Source organism: Solanum pennellii, chromosome 7 (genome assembly GCF_001406875.1).
Source record: "Solanum pennellii chromosome 7, SPENNV200".
Classification (NCBI taxonomy): Eukaryota; Viridiplantae; Streptophyta; class Magnoliopsida; order Solanales; family Solanaceae; genus Solanum; species Solanum pennellii.
Window position 1 is genome coordinate 73,855,857 of NC_028643.1, and position 23,372 is coordinate 73,879,228.

General features: G+C 30.3%; 3 protein-coding genes and 1 long non-coding RNA gene across 4 annotated transcripts; all 4 read right to left on the reverse strand.

The window, feature by feature from the left end:
* Positions 1 to 3,130: 3,130 nt before the first annotated feature.
* On the reverse strand, positions 3,131 to 6,409 carry LOC107025522. The gene is made up of 6 exons (XM_015226308.2): positions 6,147 to 6,409; positions 5,788 to 5,920; positions 5,454 to 5,557; positions 5,195 to 5,366; positions 4,990 to 5,121; positions 3,131 to 4,541 (listed from the first exon to the last, which is right to left on the reverse strand). Exons 1-6 carry the CDS (start codon positions 6,185 to 6,187, stop codon positions 3,315 to 3,317), a joined length of 1,809 nt encoding a protein of 602 aa, XP_015081794.1. The 5' UTR covers positions 6,188 to 6,409; the 3' UTR covers positions 3,131 to 3,314.
* A 1,507-nt stretch (positions 6,410 to 7,916) lies between these two features.
* On the reverse strand, positions 7,917 to 8,864 carry LOC107025571 (NDR1/HIN1-like protein 6). Its single transcript, XM_015226350.2, has one exon. It carries the CDS (start codon positions 8,730 to 8,732, stop codon positions 8,085 to 8,087), a length of 648 nt encoding a protein of 215 aa, XP_015081836.1. The 5' UTR covers positions 8,733 to 8,864; the 3' UTR covers positions 7,917 to 8,084.
* Positions 8,865 to 9,545: 681 nt separating this feature from the next.
* On the reverse strand, positions 9,546 to 10,630 carry LOC107025264 (NDR1/HIN1-like protein 6). The gene has a single exon (XM_015226058.2). The coding sequence runs from the start codon at positions 10,433 to 10,435 to the stop codon at positions 9,758 to 9,760; it is 678 nt and encodes a 225-aa protein (XP_015081544.2). The 5' UTR covers positions 10,436 to 10,630; the 3' UTR covers positions 9,546 to 9,757.
* Positions 10,631 to 18,235: 7,605 nt separating this feature from the next.
* On the reverse strand, positions 18,236 to 19,722 carry LOC114077947. Its single transcript, XR_003579326.1, has 2 exons — positions 19,656 to 19,722; positions 18,236 to 18,672 (listed from the first exon to the last, which is right to left on the reverse strand). It is a non-coding gene; the product is annotated as an uncharacterized LOC114077947 (long non-coding RNA).
* Between the last annotated feature and the right edge of the window lie 3,650 nt (positions 19,723 to 23,372).

Consider the following 23,372-nt stretch of genomic DNA (forward strand, 5'->3'; position numbering starts at 1 on the left):
TTTTTATTAAAATGAATAATTGCTCAAAATTGAAATTATCCTTCTATGGAAATTTGTGCCTCGAATTTTATTTTATTTTTATCGTTTATTCTAATTTTAAAAGACTTAAAATCTTATAAAATATGAATGATGACCATATTTAATTGTTATCACCATCAATGCTATTGATTTCTTTTACTTCCTTCCCTTAAATATCATTATTAATGTTGCTTATATTATTTCCTTAAATTACTTATTTTTCCTTTTCTGTACTTTTTCGTTTATTTTATTTTTTTAATTCTAAACATTACTTATTATAACTATATAAGAATTACAATCTTTTTACAGAAATTAATTTTGACTTTTTCCTTATAATTGTTAGATCATTCCTTAGTCTGATATAGATTCTTATATGTTCTTTAAATTAAAATAAATTACTCTATCATTTTAAAAATAATAATAAGTGTTTTCATTTATTGCTCAATTGAAACATGTATAAATAGGAAAATAATCGTTATGCTTTCCATAATAATATTATATTTCTATTGACATTTTTTTATTAATATTTTTTTCGTTTCGATCGTCTTATTCTATTATCACTAACTTTATTTGTTTTATAATTTTTTATGAATAAAAGAAATATGAGAGAAGGAAGAGGAAGCATTTTAGGAAAGATCAACTAATAATATTTGATGAAATTTTTTAAACAAATATTTTTTTTAAAATTTTTTTATGACAATAATAAATGAGATTAATTGAGATAAAGAATAATGAAATTACGTGTAGGATAGTAGAAAACTATTTTTTCAAAAAAAAAAACAGAGACATAAAAGGTAAAATAGAAAATTTTAGGAAAATAATATATTATAATAATAGTGATGAGAGATGATGAAATTAATTAAAAATATATTTTTAATTTTCAGAAATTTTTATGGCAATAAATTAAATGAGATAATTGAGATAAAAAATATTGAAAAGAAAAATTGTAGGATAGTAACCTAAAAGGTAAGATGAGAGAATATAAGAAAAACAATAAATTATAATAAGATGAGAGATGGAGAGTAATAAATTGTAGTAGTAATGATAAGGAGAGATATAAAAGTTATTTTAATTACCCCCACCCCCTCCCCCCACCAATTAGTATATTTTAGAGATAAACAGAAAACTAAAAAATTGATAAAAAGATAATGATAATTCTGGCCAAAGTAAGGCCCCACGTACTATTTTTATTATCCAGCTTTATATATGATATATTTTTCTCATTAAATTAAAATAAAGAATTAATTAAAAAAAATACATAAACATTTAGAATTAATTTTTTTGATTTTAATATTTAAAAATATTTTGTTTCATTTTTGAATAAAATATTCTTGACAATTATCGTAGAGTTATATCTCGAAAACACTTATATTATCAAATATTCAGAAGTAAATTAATCACGTAGTTCACCACCGCACGAAGCGCGGATAATTTACCTAGTTTACTCATAATTTGAAATCATATCCAAAAGGGAACTAATTAAGGGAGTATTTAAGTACTTGGTCCATTTCAAACCACATCTTAATTAAACTAATTTTACATTAGAATATGATGTTTTTTTAGTGCAGTCGTAGGTTATAATAGACATGAACTCACGTTTTGTCGAAAGCTGGGAATTAACAACTTGAAGATTAAAGCTTAATTATTAATTAAGTAACTAAACAAATAAAAAATCCCAATTGGTCGGCTACAAATAAATAAATTATTAATTAATTAGTGTTTTGTCGACGAGACGAGTGTTATCATGAAATTTTATTACTTAAAAATGACTCTTAGTGGCCATTTGGATGTCATTTTATTAACCACTATGATGTTAGTTAATTAAGATTCTCAACAAAGTCTCTCTAGATTACATATTAAAAAAGAAAGTAAAAGTTTTTTTTAATTAAAATAAGAAAGTCAATGCTTAGATTTTTTTTCCTACACTTATAAATAATAATGATATTTAAAGGAATAGATAAAGATTGACTTTAAAAAGTCAAATCGGTGTCATTTAAGTATGGACAGAGTCAAACGTCAGATTTTAATTATGTTGGAAGCATAGATATTTTTTTGCTTCGAAATATCTCTTTTTCGATTTTTATTTGTAGAAAACTCGTGTATTTGGAAATCCTGAATTCGACTTTAAAATAAATATTTTTTGGACATCGCATATCAAAAGTAACTTTTCTTAAAAATACAAACTCAAACAGTTACTGTTGAGTTCGACTTTAAAATAGATACTTTTGAATACCACGTATCAAAAGAAACTTTTCTTAAAAACACAAACCAAAACAGTTGCGTAGACATTACTTTTCTCCTTTTCTAAACAATGATCAAAAGAAAATAATCATTTCAATTTTACAGAGTAAAAATAAGGCTCATATACATCACATTCTTATATTTACATTTAAGTGATCATACTCGAGCAATTTAACCGTTCAGCCATGGATATTTAGCGGAGATCCTCGTACATGGTGAATAACCGAATTCCGATATATTATTGTTTTTATTAATAATATGTAATCTTATTTATTTTTAAAAAAAACATTTAACACCATTTGTATAAATAATACTCCCACAAGAGAGTGTTTCTGAAATAGAGTTCTAAACTTCTAATTATTTGTTATTCTTCGTGTAACCCTAAGAGTCGTAGATTTGCTGGTTTAAAGATGAATTATGGAGGTATTATTAAATTATGTATAAATAATATCATATTTAGTAGTTGATTAAGAAGTAAGTTATTTATGTATACATATAGACTTAACACGTTATTTTAGTTTATTTAATTTTTAAAACTGCATATCTTATACATGTATAAGTTTTGGAAAAAAAAATTATATCATACAAGAGAGGAGAGAAGATGAAATAATTAATATTTGAATCACAAATAAAAATAATTAATTCCTACATAAAATAATACATAAATTTCCAAATTTTTTCACAAAGCCATGGTATCAAGATAATGTTTGTATTTGGGCCATTTAGGAAATAAAGCCCATCTCAAAATTTGCGAGTAACTGTGGTATGTTCCCCTATGCCACAGCCCACATGACTCGAGAATTTTTAACAATATCAATGGGTGCGTATATTTTTGAAGAATCCGACACGGGTGAAATAACAGTTTTTGATGAGTCCAACCAACATAAAGCCTATATTTCACTCCAAGACTTCAATAAAATCACTAAAACACACAAAAAAGAACTCTTTTATGTTACAATCTAAATATGCTTCTGCTAGTTATATGAACAAAGAATATAGAAAAATATAGCTAACTCATGGTTATGTTATGGTAAAAATAAGCCATCGATTTTACTCTAGCATTTCTTTTGCAATTTCTCTTTCTTGAGAGCTAAGAATGTAGCTTCTATTTCGTCGTAGTCTGGTAGCTTAGGATGGACATGTCTATTTTCGTATGATCCATTTTCAGTCTCTTGAACCGGGAAGGAACTTGATCGAAGAAAGTTGTCTACGAGGCAATCTTTAGGCCTTTCAATAGGCATAGTCATTGCTCTCAAATAAGGGGCCTGATTTTCGTCTCTTGCCCTTTGATATGTCATTCTTGACGTTGAATACATTGTCGAATCACATCTTTCTTGGCTCTTCAATACCTCCTCAGTATCGTGTTTTACAGAATGTTCGTTCATTGATTCAACATTTTGATCTTGATTGATGTAGTCCTTTGTGGTTTTGACTCTCCTCCTTGGAACGCGAAGAGGAGATTCCACGTTGCCTTTCTTATCAGTGATCCAGTAATAACATGGATGTTCCAAACTGCAATGATTCTCCATTGTCTCGTTGCATCTGGAATGATCGTCGATGCACTTGACAAAAGTCATTGTGCTTCTGAATTTGACAGAGCAAGGTTGATCATTTGTATCATGTGCAAATGTATGATAAGATCTCTGACTTTCCGAAACAGAACTCTTTCTTGTACTCCTTCGCCTGTTTTGGCGTTTTGGTTTGCTATCTGGAGAACTCTCGGGTAAGTCTCCGTAGTAGATTGTACTATCAATGTCTGACACAATCGAACCTGATTTCCTTCTCGTTCTTTTTCCAGATATCGTTCTGTTCTTCCTCGAGGTTCTTGATCTTTCTTTTGCATTCTGTGACTCAAATTTCTTTTCAATGCCTTTAGATTTGCTACGAGTATCTATCTTTAATCGCGAAGGAACAAAAGGGGCTTTGAACATGAATAGCCTTTGATCCTCGAAGCCCATATCTTTCTTCACAGCAGACTCAAACTCCTGAATGTCATCCAAATATATCATTTGTTCAGGTAATTCAGCTAAATCTTCTTCTGTAGTTGATTCAGCAGCTCTTTTCTCAACGTTTTGCTCCGAAATAAAGGCATTTATATTCCTCTTTTCCCTTCCTGTGGACTCGTTACGATTATCCTTCAAAGAGTTTACTGAATCCTTACGAGACTTAGTTGTTGAGTAACACGTTGAATTTGCTGTAGGAAGTAGTTGTTGATGAGAATCGGATGGATCATCGATTAGGGGATCCATGTAATCAGCTGCAGCACTACTGGTTCCATTTACCTGCAGTTTCTTGGCATTAGGAATCATGTTATGCTAATAAGATTGAAACAGGACAAACATGTTCTGTCATTAAACAGTAAAATCCATACTTAATTCTACTTAACGACGCACAATATCTGTCACTAAACAATCAAAATCTATCCCTAATTCTACTCAATAAGAAGCACTTTCGAACAAGTAAGGAACGAGTGTTCCACTTAAGCACTTGACACACAGTTAGCTTAAAACATGTTCATCATGTAGTCGAGCAAAGCACAACTCTACGAAGCAACTTAGCATCACTTTAGATAGGAGCAGAACGAGTAAGTTTTCTGAAATCAATATATCTTACTTACGACAGGACACAATGTTTGGATGGACAATTTCTGTCACTAAACAGTAGAACTCTGTCTGTATTTCTATTTAACAATGATTACATCAGATCATCGGAATAGCTTGTTGTACTTACCAGCTCATCTGGTGATTCGCGTCTATATTCAATAAGCAAAGGTCCTTGTTGATAGCAACTCCTTGCAATTTCATCAACCAATCTGTACTTCTCTTCTTCTGATATAGAACTTGTACATATATAATCCATCATCTATAAAACCAAAAAAAGGATCAGAATTCTAAAAATTAACAAGTACACTCAACGACTATCAAGTTTCGTTAACCTGATGGCTCACAACATTCCCAGGAAGTAATTGCAGTGCAGATTTTTCGAATCTCTGACCATATCGTTCACCAAAAAACTTCCGAATTGCAGCTAGCTCGGGCACATCACCGAGTCTTGCTGATGCAAATATGAGATTTGACACTGCTTCATTGATATCATCAGGACAGTCCCTGAGGAAAATAAAACGAAGATCAAAAACATTATTCGTTATAGTTGTATAACATTGAGTTTAGATTGAAGTGTTCGTGTTTTCTTACTTGTTTTTTCGAATACACGGAAGGTTGATCATTATAAATTCACAGTAACTCTCCAGTAAATCATACACTGCAACCTTTCGTTCATCCAACGAAAGCTGTTCAACCTGAAAATCATACGAAAACTTCATATCAATTATAAACTATGTTGCTCAGACTCTTCAGAAATACTTTTGGAGAATCTGATACACGTGACATAACATTTTTTGAAGAGTCTGAACAATCATAGGTTACATCAACAGGGGAATAGATTAAGCTAATCCAAACAAAAATGAAAAATATCAACTTTATACTAACCATAATTATATTTTTTTTGAAGAATTCATATTACACTTACCCTATCAATGACAATTTCGTAATGTCCATTTCTAAGTAACTCAGATAAATCATCCCTCAATTGTTTGATAATGCAACTTCTCTTGTTCTTCAATAGCTTAATCCGTCTTTGAACCCTTCTAATCAAATTCTTACTGTAATAAACAACAATTACGTCTCAATCTCAAATAAATCCGTTCAATCAAAACTTGTACTACTATAGAAAAAAACAGAGTTAGATTTCTCAGATAGTCACTCAATTACATCATAAAGTCATTTTCTTTATCAAAAGCAATTGGACTTTGAGTTTATAATTTTGAGTGATCATACGAGAAATCGACCCCGAAGAACGTAACGAAAAGTAGAACATAAGTTGTTTACCATTTAGAAGCTTTTCTCCAACCAAAGAGTAAATTAAACATGTTTGTTGAGTTCCTCCAAAGCTGACAAATTGATTAGCCTTGTGACAAATTCACACTTTTGTGATATTTATTTAAAAGAAGTGAAGAATTAAAGCTTGTTATTAATGGATTAATTAAATTGGGTAATTTAATTTAGGAGAATGGGTTTAGTGGATTTGGAGAAAATCAACAACTAATTAGTGTTTAGGAACTGCTCCACTTATTTCTCTACCATTAACCCCATTTTTCTTCTAACACGATCGCTAATCTTGTTTACTTTCTTCCCACCATCTGCATTTTTTTATTTTTTAAATTTTAATTAATAGTACAATTTAATTTTTTATATATAGAATATAATTTTTTTAAAACGAAGGATGTTCACCAGATCACATGATCGAGTTACGTGGCTCCACTATTCATATAACATGTTGTACTACTTTGAATATAGTGCTTATTATTTTTACCTAAAGGTTAGCTAGTATATTTGGTTCAAATTATGTATTTATTTTCGGAAAAAAATTAAGATGGTTTTTGTTTTATTTTTTCAGTCAAACGAACAGTTCACCAAATTCTATCAATTTTGGAGAAGAAAAAAAAAAATTAAAAATAATGGAGAAGGGAAAGAGTTGTTAACCAACTGCTAAATAACTGAAACATTTCATTAAAATATGGAAAGTGACATGGAAAAGTGGGGTTAAGTAAATTTTTATTTATTTACTTAAAATTTAAATATCACGAGTTTAGTATATATCATTAACCTTTCAAGTGTTTAAATTTAAATTTTAAATATATTTAATAAGTTTTCGATATATATAAAATTTTAGATAAAATTACTTAATTAAGTTGACTTCATATGTTAAAAGCATATGTATATTCTCAGTACCATGATGTTTACGATAGATTATATATATACTATAGTTTTCTTGATTACTTAAAAAATTTAATTAATAATATGTGTTAATAGACAACTATTAAGTAATAATCGTGTCATGTAGAGTAAAGAGACGTATATTATTATTGAATATGAGTTACCAACTAATATGAGTACTAATTAATTAATTAAATACTTTTTGTTTTCTTAAGCAGCTTGAAGTTTTGACAATTTGAAAATTAGGCTAGTAGGTAATCTAATATTCGAAAATCGATAAAGTAGCTCCTGATACGAGGGATATACGAGAACGATCTATTTTGTCTTAATTTATCACGTAATGATCAATTTAGTGTATTTCATTGTTATCTTAGTATTTTTTTTTTGTCTTTATTTATTATTTAATAATTATATTTTATTTTTTATCCTATTTTTTCATTGTAGTTCTACCCCTTACTGTATTTTTGTGTAGGTTTATCATTCAAATAAGAAAGTATGACAACGATGGAAAAACGATACGATTCATCCAAACATTGGATACATTCAAATAAAATAATATGATACAATACAACACAATATAATACAATATGATACATTATGAAACAATAAGTAACAACCTTCCAAACAAAGTGCTCTCTAAACTTCAAATCAATAGAGTGCTTTAGCTATAAAAATATGAATATTTACGTTGATGTTGTCTGGCCCTTTATCGAACCACGAACAACTTCACAAGTAGAAATTTAGTGCACCAGACTATTCTTTATACGATGATTGACAAATTTGTGATTGGGCTAAATAACTTGAAGAAACAGAATTTATATGTACATTCTATCATAAGTAACATTGTAAACTGCAAATAAAAAAAAATTGTATAAAACTATGTAGACTTTCAATTAAATCCTTATATACTTAGTATGATATATATTTCAGAAACAGGCTTATTATACATATGAACCAATAAATACAATCGTATGTACTACATACAAACTTATTATTAAATAAAAAAAAAACACGTAGAACGCCAGAGAGGAACAGAGAAGACAGATTTTATCAGAATTTAACATCGAATGTTGGTTGACTATGTTCAACCTCAGGTTTTTTTCCAGGCTTCAAATCATGAACAGTTAATGTAACATTTGCAAACACATTAAATTGTTTTAATTTAATATCTCCCAAAATAATTTGCACAGGTACCTTAATCATTACCTTTAATGGAATTTTACCATTTTTTTCATTTTCTTGAAATGCCTCATATAGCCCTGATCCAAATGTACTTTTACCTGTTAATTCAATTTGGAATATAGTTGTATTTTTTTGACCTTGATGAAAACTAGGTAATTTCCCCGTACAAATATTCGAATCGCTATATGTCACGTTAACGGAGCTACCTTCCCCGTAAATAAACCCTATAGCTGTGTTGGGATTATCTGCTTTCATCGTTATGATAAGATCTGCATTCACACTAAAGTCAGGTTGATATCTGAAATCCTTAACATCAAGGGATTGAAAATCGTACGTTGGCATTTTAGGTTTGTAGTACATGTAGAAATAGAAGGCTATCGAGGCTAGAATAATTATGAGTAAGAATAAGACGCAATAGCAACAACAAATGCATCTAACGCAAAAATTTCCTCCTCTACGCCTTTCAGCATAGTAATATTCTCCGCCATAAGGCGGAGGCCTTCCATATTCCCCCATCGCGGAGTACGGTGGAGGAGGGGAGAAAGGAGGAAATTAAATCAAGAAAATATATTGTTTTTTTTTTTTTGTGGTGGAATTTTTTATTTATAAATGGAGGATCACCATTTTATTTATTTTTTTGGTTTTAGGAAATAGAGTGTTGTTATTTCAAGGGAGAAAGGAGAGGTAAATTTTGAGTAATGAATCCAATTTATTGATATTAATCCATTGGTTAAGGACATTGTTACATATGTATGGTCCGGAGCGAACCAAGTAATGTCTGAACCTCCTTTAATAGAGAAAAGTATATTTAATATGTAAAGTAATACTTATTTTTAATATATATATTGTAAATGTTGAATAATGTATTTTCTATTTTTAAACATCTTTTTAAGAATTCTGATTCCGCTACGTTAGTAAAGAGATTAGCAAAAATATTGCCTTATAATTGGTTCTCTTGTTTGTTTGTTTCATTGTAATGTTTATTACACCTTTATTTGTATCAATTTCTAGGCTCATTTTGTTATTCCCATGTTGAATTAATATTCATAAATTATAAAGATATATAATACTAGTGAAAATGTAATTGAAAAAGTAAAATATTAACTTTTGCTAGCTAGTTGATTGTAGCTTCCATCGTGCAAATTTATGCATTATTTCTCAAAGAACAAAATTAATAAAATAAAGAAAACGCAATGCGTACATTCTTTCAAATTATTTTTTTTTAAAATGTTCTATATGTACACATGTATATTAAACGTAGTTTCTCAATTTAAACATTACAAAGTTACAATATATATATATATATATATATAAAAGTAAAATTGGAGGTATAGAAAACATAACATCCCAATCTTTATTTATTCATAGGTATGAAAAACATTTCTATTCTACAAATACAAAAAATCTAGAAAACTTTAGTGGGCTCTCAATTAATCCTTGTACGCTTTACGTACCAATAAATACATACACACTTACAAAAAAAAAAAACGTAAAACGTCTAAGAGTAAGAAATCAAAGAAGAGATTTTATCGATTGATCGATCACTTTTCGAAATGGTAGTCGATTTTTCCTTGATCAATCTCAGTTTTCTTGCCTAGCTTCATATCATGCACAGACATTGTGACATTTGCAAGAATACTCAATTCCCTTAATTTTGAATCTTTCAAAACAAATCTAAAAGGTACTTTAGCCAATATTGTTAAAGGAACTTTTCCATGGCTTTCACTAACTTGTAATGACTCATAAAGACCTTTTGCAAATGGATTTTTACCCTTTAATTCAATTTGTAACATAGTTACATTCTTTTGACCGTGATGAAATGATGGAAATTTTCCTGAACATATTGTTGAACCACTATATGTAAGATTGAAGGTGTTAGCTTCCTCGTAAATAAAACCTATGGCCTTGTTGGGATTATCAGCTCTCAATGTTATGATAAGATCTGCATTGATGTTGGAATCATTATACCCGAATTCCTTAACATCTAGGGCTTCAAATTTGTAAATTGGAGCTTTCGGATCGTAGACTGTGAAAAAATACAAAAAGATTGCCGCTATGATAAGGACAATGAAAAATAGGACGCAATAACAACAACAAATGCATCTAACGCAAACATTTCCTCCTCTTCGCCTTTCTTGAGGATAATATTCCCCGCCCCCATAGGGATAAGGCGGGGGCCTTCCATCACCTGCCATCCCGTAGGGTGGTGGACGATGCATAGGAAGACGAGAATGAGGATGAGGATGAGAACGAGGACGAGGAGGAGGAAATTAAATTATGAATAATCTAGGTTTTTTTCTTTTTGGTGGTGGTGGACCTATCTCCTTATGGATAGAGGACCACCACTTTTATTTTTTACTTTTTCCTTTTTTGGTTTTAGGAAACAAAGTATTGTTATATCAAGGGAGAAAGGGAAGGTAGTTTTGAGTAATGAATCATATTTATTTGATTGCTCCATTTGTTAAGGACATTGTTACATATGTGTGGCAAAAGACCAGCAAAATGTTAATGCTCCTATTTTTGTGGTTTTATGCATTGTAATGTTTACACCTTTAATTTCTAGGCTCCTTTGTTATTCCCATGTTAGAAATAATATCCATACCTCACAAAAGATAGATAGTGAAAAGAATGATACTATTTTTACAATAATAAGTCATGAGTTGTATATTCTCCGTCTCAATGAGGCACCATATAATCGTTTGTCACAAAGTTCAAAAAAAAGGTCTTTTTAAAATTTGTTGTCTAATACATTTGTTGACCATTTGGGTGGATATAGACCATTTCATTAAAGAAAAAAAGGGAATTTTAAGGTTGTTTCCAATTATGAAAATATGACATTCTTTTTAAAACAGACTAAAAAGGAAAATGTGTCGTATAAATCAAGACAGAACGAGTAATATTTTTTCATAATAGTAATGATTATACCTAGAAATATGCCACTTAGGGATGAACAATTAGAGTGAGGATGAAATTGAAAAAAAGAAAATACGATGGAAAAGAGAGTAGGCTGAATATTTCAGATCATGCGACCCGATACACAAAGCATCCTTACGTAGGGTTTAACAAAGGGCCGCACCCCAAGGATTATACAATGTAAGTAGTGGTATAGTCAAGATTTGTAATAAAAGTGTCAAAATATATATAAATAACCACACATGAACGGATTCAACTATGTAAACTATATAGACACATACATAAAAACTATATTAAACTCGTGGACTATAAATCACACGTATAGAATCATCGATACCTTATGATTCGAGTAGGAGGAACAACGTGAATTGAAGACTGGCAATTACAATCTGTTCTTAGAGTATGTGACCACATGAATGACAAAACAGAAACCATAACAGAGTTCATTTTCACAACAATTTTCTTCATCTTCGTACGTCTCGAATTTTCATCATAGGTTTCAAGTTTGTAGCTCTGTAAGAAAATATGGCGTTTTCGAGCTCGTTCCGTTTGGTAACTAAGCGAGCTCCATATAATACCGTTGATTTGTGATTGATCTAACGGTTCATATCCCTCGATCCTTTTGCTAAAACGTAAAGACCTATTACTTACTAGTGCGTTCATCTCTAATTAACCCTGAAATAGAATTTATGACGTTCTTTAGCTATAAAAGTTGTCTGTCGCTAAATTATTATTTTTTTAGCTCTAGGGATGGATGGTAGATTTAAGTACAAATATATAGTAGCTAAGAGCAACTACTAATCAACGAGTACTACTACAATTTTTCTTACGTATGGTTTTTATAGAAAATGAGTTAAATGTTAGGTTTGACTAGTAATCTTGCTATTTTTTATTTTTTTTTGTAGATTCTTGAATAAATGGTCAATTATCTATGTAATATTAAATGACTAGTCTAAACACTAGAACAAAAATGACCATTAGCGGTATTTAATTCTTAATTGTCGCTAAATATGTATTTTTAGTGGCAATTGTCACTCTTTGTATATGTCTCTGAAGTCTTTAGCGATATTGATTCTAATGGCACTTAACTAATGCCGATAAAGATTTTAACACTCTTTATTAGTGTCAATATTTAAAGCCGCTAAAAATTTATTTTGAAAATTTGAAAAATAATTAATAACATAGTAGTAACAAGACACATGCTCCATTAGAAAAGATGTTGGTATTTTTGGCAATTAATTTATTAGAGGATCTTTGACATGTAGTTGGAAAAATGATTGCCGTGATGAAATGCTTCATTGAGTACAAAGTTCAAAAAGCAAGTAATCTCAGTCTCAATTAATGTGATATAATTTAATTTTATTATGTTATAAAATTATACTGATCAAAATAAGTGAATTTTTAAATTTTTGTGAACTTTTAAACAAATAATTGAGATCCAACAAAGGTAAAATATTGATCATATCAAATTATCACTTTAATTGCTCAAATAAAAAAAATATGTCATTTTTTTAGACTATTGAATCAATAAACAAAAGGGTTACGTGAGAAATTAGGAAGAGGAAAGATACTTGTATGAGCAGCCAAGTTTTGACGTTAGATTAATATATTAACGTGGAGGCTTATAAACTTATTATCCTATATGGATGTATTACTCCCTCCATCTTAAATTATGTGCTATTTTTTGGATTTTGAAATGTATTCAAATTTATATTGATCGTAAAATTTTTATATATCATGTAAATATTTTAAATTGTCAATTATTGTGGCTTATAGTATTTATTAAGTAGTTTATAAATATATAAATTTTATTTCAAAAATTTTGATGATTCCAAGCGCAAATCTCTAATCAAACTTAAACTGTTATTTTCGAAAAACAAAAAAAGCCAGCGAAAGAAGTAATTATATACTATTATATGTTTATTTCATCATAATTCAACTGTTAACAAAAATAAGGTACTTATGATAGTACTAGGTAGTAGTTGCCCGTGCAAGCACGGGTCCAATATTTATGTATTATATTTGTTTTTTCAGAAATGTCAAATAAAAAGGTCAAAATGTTACTGAATTTCATAAAAACTAATTAAATATGTTAATAAGATATAATGGCTAATAATTATGTTACATCTTATATTTATGAATTCCACATACAAATAGAGATACGATACAATTTAGTATAAACTTTTTAAATTTCCTCTCAACTCCAAAAGAAATTAAATAATGTAACAACAAATTAGCTTAGTAGGTGATAAACTTTCCTCTTACAGAATAATCAATTGAATTCTGGCTTTGCAAAATGCATATTTCTATAACAATATTTTCATCTGCAAAAGGAAAGTATTTGTGTCTCTTCTACTTTCGGAGTAACTACACACACTCTTCTTTATATGATCTCTCCACATCCCCTAGGTAATTGGTCAAGCCTTCTCTATGTTTCATCTAGATTTGTAACTTTGAGGAATCATTTTTTCACCCGATTGGAAGGATTCACCGTACTATATTCTGGTATAATAAGGTAGTAGAGTTTAGCATACTAAACATTATGAATATCAAATACAACACCGATTAAGAAAATTTTATAGTACGTACAAAATATGGAAACAATATTTTTTTTCTCCATGCAACCTATAAAGGAGAGATATTGTTAATTTAATGAAAGAAATAGCTATGGGAAGATATAAAGTGCGGGTTGGAGACATATAACTTTTTTCTGCAAATTATATGTAAGCTAAAATAATTCACATTGTTGATCCCAGATATCAATAAACAAACTGCAGGTAGCATTTTTAAGCAGCCCCATCTTTGTATATCTCTTACATTTGCCTTTTCCAACAGTAGATACTTGCTAAGATTCCAAGACATTCCAAAATGGTGTGTTCAATATCGAAGAACCTAATTGTTTACAACTTCACTCTTACTAAGAAGTCTATTCAACTGTAAACCAATGTAGTAAAATATGAACTATTTTTCTATAGAAGAGTAGAAGAGGAAGGTGTCAAAAACACATTTACATGATCAATGCGGATGCCTAGGCTCATATTTTACAAAACATAGAGAAAATGAACCAGTGGTGTAAAATTTCAATACTAAGTAGTATAGTGAAGAGTTGCTAATAAACGTAGATATTATAGGGTATAATTCTAACCTTTTCTTGAAATAAAACAAAAGCCGCCAACAATAACATTCTCCTGAATTCTAGATGTTGGACCAAATTCATAGAACTTGTGCTCAAATGAAGGTGTTACTTGTTATTTCTTGCTTTTTGAGGCGCTTTAAGTCATGTCGCTTTTTATATTTAGCAACTCTTATGCCCAACATTCTACATGACATATTTCATATAATAATATTCATAGGACATGTTGATATACTACACACATCTTTAATTTATGATCATAAGATTTAAAAAAATTCGTGTAAAGTCAAAACTAAGACAAATAAGTTATAATGGAGGCAACATATTTAAGAAATTTTAAAAGAGATAAGTAAAGAGAAAGTACTACCGATGCAGACACTATAAGACTCATCTACAAGAACAGGAGGTTGAACTCGTGTTGTCTACAAAATCATAACAGCCCACTGCACTCCAAGGCAAAACAATAGTCGTTAAGACTATTGTTTCAATTTTGACATATTTCTCTATAAGATTAGAGTTACTTTCACATTTTTATTCAAACGATTAAGTGTAACAACCTGTTTAGTCGGTTCGAGCAGTAGAAGTATTTTGAAAATAACTGGCTGGGTCGACGAATCAGTCGACGGACCGTCATGGTCACGACGGACCGTCGAGGGTCGTCGTTCCAAAACACTTCAACTCTGAAATCTGGGTACTGAGATCGTCTCTCTGAACTTCGCGACGAAACTGCAGGACGGACCGTCGTAGGTACGACGGACCGTCACAAACCCTTTACAGAATTTGACTCTCTGAACTTTGTGACGGACCTGCAGGACGGACTGTCATGGACACGACGGACCGTCACAGGTTGCGTAACCTAGCTGGGTCGGATTTTTGCTAGAAGTTTTAAGGGGGGTTTTGGACTATTCATGCTTATAATTATGAAATTTGTGGGGTAAGTGTAATAATTTAATTACTTGGGGGTTAAAGGAGATAACCTTGAAATAAATAGTGGGTTACTTTTATCATCTTTTATACTTAATTATTTGATAATTAGGGTAAAAAGAAAAAGAGTTGGAAGAAGGAAAAATAGAAGGAACAGAGAGAAGAGGGGAGAACGAACGAGAGAGGGAGAAGTGAAGAGGAAAGCAAAGGCATTGAGAGATAGCTTGTTCGATCACGATTCTTCGGTGAAGGTAGGTTATGGTTTATGCTATTTCATAGTAAACTCTAAATAGCGATTGATATGTATTGGGTGGTATTGTAAAGTCTTCTATGCGCTTAATTGTGTTGTTGCATGATTGTGATTATGTAAATTGTGATGGATTATAATGATGATACTGTGGAATCTTAAAAATTGTCCACTCTATTAATGATGATGCCTTGGTATAAAAGAAGGCTTGATGATTATGTAAATTGTCCACTCTATTAATGATGATGCCTTGGTATAAAAGAAGGCTTGATGAACTAAAAGAATGAGGTTAATGGATCGGGTGTCACGAACCGACACGTAGTATTAGGGGATCGGGTGTCACGAACCGACACGTAGTATTAGGGGATCGGGTGTCACGAACCGACACGTAGTATTAGGGGATTGGGTGTCACGAACCGACACGTAGTATTAGGGGATCGGGTGTCACGAACCGACACGTAGTATTAGGGGATCGGGTGTCACGAACCGACACGTAGTATTAGGGGATCGGGTGTCACGAACCGACACGTAGTATTAGGGGATCGGAGTGTCACGTTCCGACACAAGAGGAATAAAGAGAATGAACCTTGAATTATGGTAATATACTCAATTTAAAGAACCTAATTTCCAAATGAGTATAGTGTGGAGGCTTGAGCCCTCATAGATGTGCTTGGTGTTGTTGTCAAAGGGCTTGTACTTGTTGTTGTCACCTGTTGAGTGTTGTAGTTGATTTTATATTATTACTTGATATATATTGCTTTCTATTTTGAGTTGGCCGATGATACCTACTCAGTANACTTTTATGTTCTTCTTGTTGTTTCGTGGAGTGCAGCAAGTGCACCAGTGACTTCATCTCGTCCGCAACTCTAGCCAGTCTTCAGCACGTCAGATTTCAGGGTGAGCTATTGTTCCTAGCTCGGACTGGATTCTCTCATTCACGTCTTGATGTCCTTGAAGCTCGGACATGGACTATCATTTTATTCTTTATTTTAGTTCTTAAATATTCTTAGACTTAGTAATTTGAGGATAGATGTTCTTGATGTGATGACTTCCAGATTTTGGGGATAATAGTTGATAAATTTTAGAATGTTTATTTATTGATTTTATTAATAAGATTTTGAGTCTTCCGCATTATGTTGGGGTTTATATTTGTTGGTTCGCTCACATAGTAGGATAAGTGTGGGTGCCACTCGCGGCTCGTTTCGGGGTCGTGACATTAAGATTATCTAAAATGTTCAGCTTTAGAGAGTCATTTAACAATAAAACACGAATAGAAATGACATTTTATACTCATTTTTATTTAATAGTCAAAAAATCCCCCGTTAATTAGTTATTGATAAAATCCAGAATGCTGCAATATATCTTGGCTTGGTAAGTTTTTTGGGTACCTGATTGTTCTTAGTACAGTTTCCTAATGAGATTTCATTGACATCTGCACATAAAGTAACTTAAATGTACATTATCAAACAAGGTGGAAAAATCATATTGTTCCAAGAAAACAAAGGCTCTATATAATTTTTGTAATAACTAATGATTAATGCCCTTTCTTATACCATTAAGGACCTTGATTGTTACACAAGAGATCTCATGAAAGTAAATCAAATTTTTCCTTAGATCCAGATTATATGAGAAGTTTAATTTCGTCCAATTTCTTAATGAACAAATACAAATAAAGCTGAAGTGGTTTTATTAGATTCGACGATAACATTTGCTTTCAGTATAACGTGGACTCTCACTTCGGCAGAAGTTTCTGAGTAGTTTTCTCTAGCATTTGGTAATTGATGTTACGTGTTCGATATTATATTATTTCAAGCATATATTTCTAAGGAAAGTAGCAAGGGAGAGAAGCCTTGAAATACTAAATCAATGTTGCATAGTGCAGTTCAGGATCTATCGATTGACGTCCTAATACTAAAAGAAAGAAAGAGACGAAACTTTTTGCTTCTTAATAACTAAATAAGGAAAACATGGATACTATAAAGCTTCTGAAGGGAAAGTAGACTCCATTACACTTTCACGCATTGGTGAGTCCAAAACTCTAAACAGAAAATATACATGTATTTAACTATTTATATATTCACCACTCTTAACACTAGATGGAGTGTGTTCAAAGATTATGACTGGGGATTTGTGAAACTCACAACATTTAATCAATCTTCCCTTGTGTTTGAGTACAAGAAGAGCAAAGATGGTAAAGTGTATGATTCTTTTACAATCTCAAAAGACTATAAGGATGTTTTAGCTTGTGTCCATGATGGTTATGAACCAACTACTTTGACAAATTAAACTCAAGACTTTTTTTCGTATCCTTTATACCTTGTGTTCAAATTACAGAGTAAATATCAGATATAATTTGTGGAAGAGGATTATTTATATTGAAGTGGACAAGTCCTTGAGTCTTATTGACATAACTATAGAAAAATATTAGCAACATGCAACGAAAATGAACCCTTTCTACAATCATAGTCACCCCCGCACCATGTTCTTGGAAGCTGACTTAGAAATAATAGGATATCTCACCAAAGCAAGTGAAATTCAGTTCAAAACAAATATTCTAAGAGAACAACAACTATTTAAGAATAAATCCACTGTATTTCCTATACAAGTTGGCATTATATCGGTGCATCAAAAGAAACATAAATGATTGGAAGCTCTCCCATTTCATTGAGCTCTCATTTGTCATTAACATATATATTTGCATTTCACAATATCATATATCAAGTAAAATAAATAGGATATAGAGCTTTAGGATACAGAATGACCGTCTATGCAACTTGAAACATTAAAAATAATAACAAGTAGTTCACTAAAAGCCAATTTGTTAATCTCAGAATGACAGAAAATTAGTTTAACAATGGATCATTGTTCTTGATCTTACACTTCTACTCAACAAGAGTATTATCACATCATTATCTACAAAACTCAATGAAGACAGAGAAGTGATACAAGTAGTATGTAATTTAAGATCCTTTCAACAATGATATATTCACAATGAGGTTATGATCCCACCATAATCTCTCCACAAACCAGTGACTTTCAGAGGCTTGTATTATGCCTTGGTACATGATGAAAGATGAGAGGATTATAATTACTCAAGAGTTCTCCCTTATATTTGTTGTAGCAGAGATCATACTCAATCCAACTTCTCAATCAACTGTAACCACTTCCGTGTCTGCGCCTACTTCTCCTAGCTCTGCTCTTATTCCAAAACCATTCACTTTCATATGATCATATTGTGTCTGTAGTTTCATTTTTCATTTTGTTAATTATAATTTTACAGTTCTCACTAAGTACTTACATTTAACGATGCAACTAAATATATTCTCCCATATCTATCCATTTTTCCTGAGTAGTCCCCATAGTTATAATCCTACTTCCTCGCTTTAATTCAACTTTATTGTGCCCTTGCACCAAATGATTGCTAACATAATAATCTTTATGTTGTTTAATTGTTAAAGATTCCTATACAAGTCAACAAGTACTTGTCTAGTGATGGTATGAGAAAAAAGACATTGATTATGGCGGTTGAAGAACCATATAGAGATGCAGGTGCGCCTGTTAACATGTCCAGATTTTGTATGGAACGTTGTTTCTGCTCTTCATATATCTTTTATCTGTTTTGTTAAATGTGATTCTTCATTATATGCTACTTGTGGAGCAATGGATGATGTCATCTCTTTGTTCAATATTTGCGTATAAACAACATCACCATTTACTCAAACATTGGCGATAATATAAATTTTAAAGGTTAGAAGACTTATCCTGAATCTACCGATAGACCAGTAGGTCAATTCGAGTACAAGTAATTGAAAATTCTTAAACTCCAAGCTAAATCGACAAGAGCCTATGAATGGAGGAAGATCAAAAGAATTCTGATAAAGAAACCCCAGGTAAAATAAAGAAACCCATAAAGTTAAATTCGACTAAAAAAGATCAATTTAATTACTGCATGTGAAAAAATACAACAAAAATTTGAATCTGAATAGTTTTCCGACAATCTAAAACAGAACAGGGGAAGCAAAATCACCCAACCAAAATTGAAGATAAAACTATTAAATATTCAAACTTCCAAAACACAAGGATAATCCAACATTAATGACAAACCAAAATGGAAAAAATAAGCAAACATTCACACACCCATATCAAATTTGGGACTTCGACTTTGATGAAAAGAAAGATGGCACCAAAACGAATATTAAATTGAAACATGAAAGAACCATACCTGAAGAATGCTGAAGAGAAAGAAGTGAACTTTGATGTGCACAGACAGTGGAGCATAAATGAAGAAGATACACAAAGAGTAGAGTAAATGTGTAGTACATTTTGATAACATAGGATGAAGACACGTAGGGAACTGAGAAGAAAAAATTGATGACACGTACACATAATTGAGAACTGAATAGACAAAAATATCCTTAACAGCAATGAAGAAGGCATGTTGAAACAAGCCTCTTCTAATCATATATTATTATAAGAGGGAACAAAAAAAGTTAAAAGTTGAATTACAATTTTACCCTTACTATAAATTAAAATGTTATAAAAGCATTTAATGAATTAGTTTAAATGTTAAATTTTATCATTTTAATAAAAATGTAGATGACTTTTGCATTTTCTTAAATTAATTCTTAATTAAAATATAAGCAAATAATTAAATGTTTGGAATGTGAAAAGATATATTTTAATTGTACATGTATATCCTAGAATAATTAGTGGCATATGAAAAAGTGACCCTCCATTTATCCAATTAATGCCACTGATTTTATTTATTTGATTTATTAGTACTAAGATATTAAAAGTGTGTTATTATATATGAATGAATTAGTAATAAATTATTGAGATGACTTGCAATTGCCTCATTTATTACTAATTACAATGATTTGTGTTTTTCATCTTTTTAATTATTCATTCAAACTAGACTAGATTCCAAGTTCAAAGTAATAATTATTAGTGGTAATGTTAATTCTCTTATTAAGTCTAACTATGACTTGTATTTTTCATCTTTTTATCTGTCTATATATTAAAGACTATTATTTAGAACTGAAAAATATAGAATTTAAACAGACATTTTTACTACTATTTAAGAACTAGGTCATAACCATTGAAAAATGAAAGAAATTGTCATTCAAATGATAATCAAAAAACTATTCCATCTATGATAGGCAAAAAAGACATGAAAAAATAGAATACATGAAGTGGGGTGGAGAACTTGACTTCTTTTTAGACATGCCTAAGTCCTCATATCTCTTTCGATATATATTCTCCATCACGAAGATTATTATTGTTTCTAATTTCTTTTGCGTTTCCAATAAACTCATTGTGGTGTTGTAATCTTTTAGCTATTATTATGAGCTTTTGAAATAGATGTATGTATAAAGTTCAGTGTTTAAATTATATATCTGTCCGTTTTATATTTTAAATGTAATTGTTTTTAATTTTGTATAATTTTGATAGTACTGTCTTTTAATTTTAGAACCTTAAAAAATATAAATATTTCACTCTATCGTTTCTCATTAAAATAATATAGGCAATCTTATCAATAAGTGTGTATGTATTTTTAATATCCATTTATGACTATAAAAGGTTATCACTGATATTTAGATCATAAAAAGGACTTATACAAAGTTAAAGGAGATTATTATATTAATTAATTTCACATACTTTTTGTTTGATGTCAAATGCGCAATCCCTTTTTATTTATTCTTGTTGATACATGAAATATAATTGGTAAAATTAACGTGCAACGCACGTTGTCAGAAACTAGTATATATAAAAGCATATTTAATTCATTTCATCTCATTTAAATCAAGGGTGGCACATGTTATCCCTTTGCCAATATATTGCTGGTGGTATTAAGAAAATGTGAGTTGTTTAACATTTAATAGAAAAGCCTGATTCAAAATTATGTTGATTTAAAGTTAAAATATCATTTAGACATATAACTTAATGTTAGTTAGTTGTTATTTTTTTTTCCTAACAAAGATAAAAGTTCCACAATTTATAAAAAAAGTTTAGAATTTCTTTAATTTGTGATTACATGTTATTATAAGCTTTCAAATACATATAATTTTATAAAAGTTTACAAGTGAACAATAATATTAAATAGTTATTTCTTTCATAAAAAGTCTACATCTCACCTTTCAGATTTCGCTTGTAAAGTTACACAACTACGGTGTTAGCTAATTATTTTTCCTAGATACTCATAAATATTTGTTTCCTCCATTTTACGCTACAAGATATACATTATTACGATATCAAACATTGATAAGGTAATTGCTTAAGAGTTAAATCACTTATTTATTTAGGGAAAAACAAATTCATTTTCTTTTACACATTTCCTGGATTATACTCATGGAAATTTTGGTTTTAAAAAAATCTAAAGTCAATTACATAAACGACTCAACCTCATTTTGACACATTAACTAATTACTATTTACTCCAATAGTACTAATTAGGGGAAAACAGTTTTGTTAATTCACCTTTCCCAAGAGTGAATTAATTCCAAATGTAATTAAAGATAACTACTTATAAACAATGAAATTGAAATTTAAATGTAATTAAAGATAACTACATATAACCAATGAAATTGAAATTTGAGTGAGTTTAAAAATAAGGTAACTTTTTGCAAATAGCTACTACAATAAATTTAATCAAGCTCTATAATTACAGTTTGTATATTTATGATATGTAACTACAGTTTAAGCTGCTCTGTTAGTATAATTCGCAATTTGTATAATTTGCGGGTATATTTGTATAATTTAGTTATTTTTATATAAATTCGAGATAACTATCTCGAATTTATACAATTACTAACATTAGAAATGTGTACAGTTATACAAATTATATTATATAAATTCTGAATTATACAAAAGCTTACAAATTATATTATACAATTTACGAATTATACAAACATGCAAATTTTACAAATCTAAAAAGCTGAGTGGCGTAATTATAGCTAAAAGTAGCTGTTGAATTGTAATCAAAGCACAGAACAGCTATATTAACTAATTAGCAAATATATGTTTGCTTATACGCATAATTTTTTCAAAATATTTAATTGTATAGCAAGTAACCAACGAAGGTCACATCAACTCATGTATCTGAGATACATAATAAATTTCGCTTACTTCTCTCTCCATTTCGCTCACCGCTCTTCCTATTTTAGTATATCTAACAGCAAATATACATGGATCTTCTTCAATATATGGTGAAAATTCTTAATTAGTGGTAAACTATGTAATATTTTAAAAGTATAGTTAATAAATTAAGTATATTTAATTATGGAGTATCTAAAATAAGGAATAATTACAGAAATTCCACCTTTTATATTTTACTTATTATCATTATCCCCTGTAAGATTTACAAATTTCCAAAATTCCTCATTTTTCTCTTAAGTCAAAAATGTCATTAATGTATCCGACCCTCCATTAATGTATCCGATCCTCTTTTTAATGTATCAACACATTCAACCCTCTTTGATTTTTTGGCCATTAATATATACACACCCTACATTAATGTATCTGACCCTCTTTTTAATGTATCAGCGCATGTATTTGATCCTCTTTTAAATGTATCAGCACTTTGATTTTTTAGCCATTAATGTATCCGTGTCACGACCCAAAACGGGCCGCGACTGGCACCCACACTTATCCTACTATGTGAGCGAACCAACCAATCCAATCCCCAACATTTCAACCATAAATAACAAAATATAATGCGGAAGACTTAAAACTCATTAATGAAAATCGATTAAATAACTTATAAAAACTCAATACTATTTATTCCCAAAACCTGGAAGTCATCACCACAAGAACATCTATCCTCAAATTACTAATCTAAGAGTATCTAAGAAGCTAAAATAAGTAAAAAGCTAGTCCATGCCGGAATCTCAAGGCATCAAGACATGAAGAGGAAGATCCAGTCCAAGCTAGAAGCAATAGCT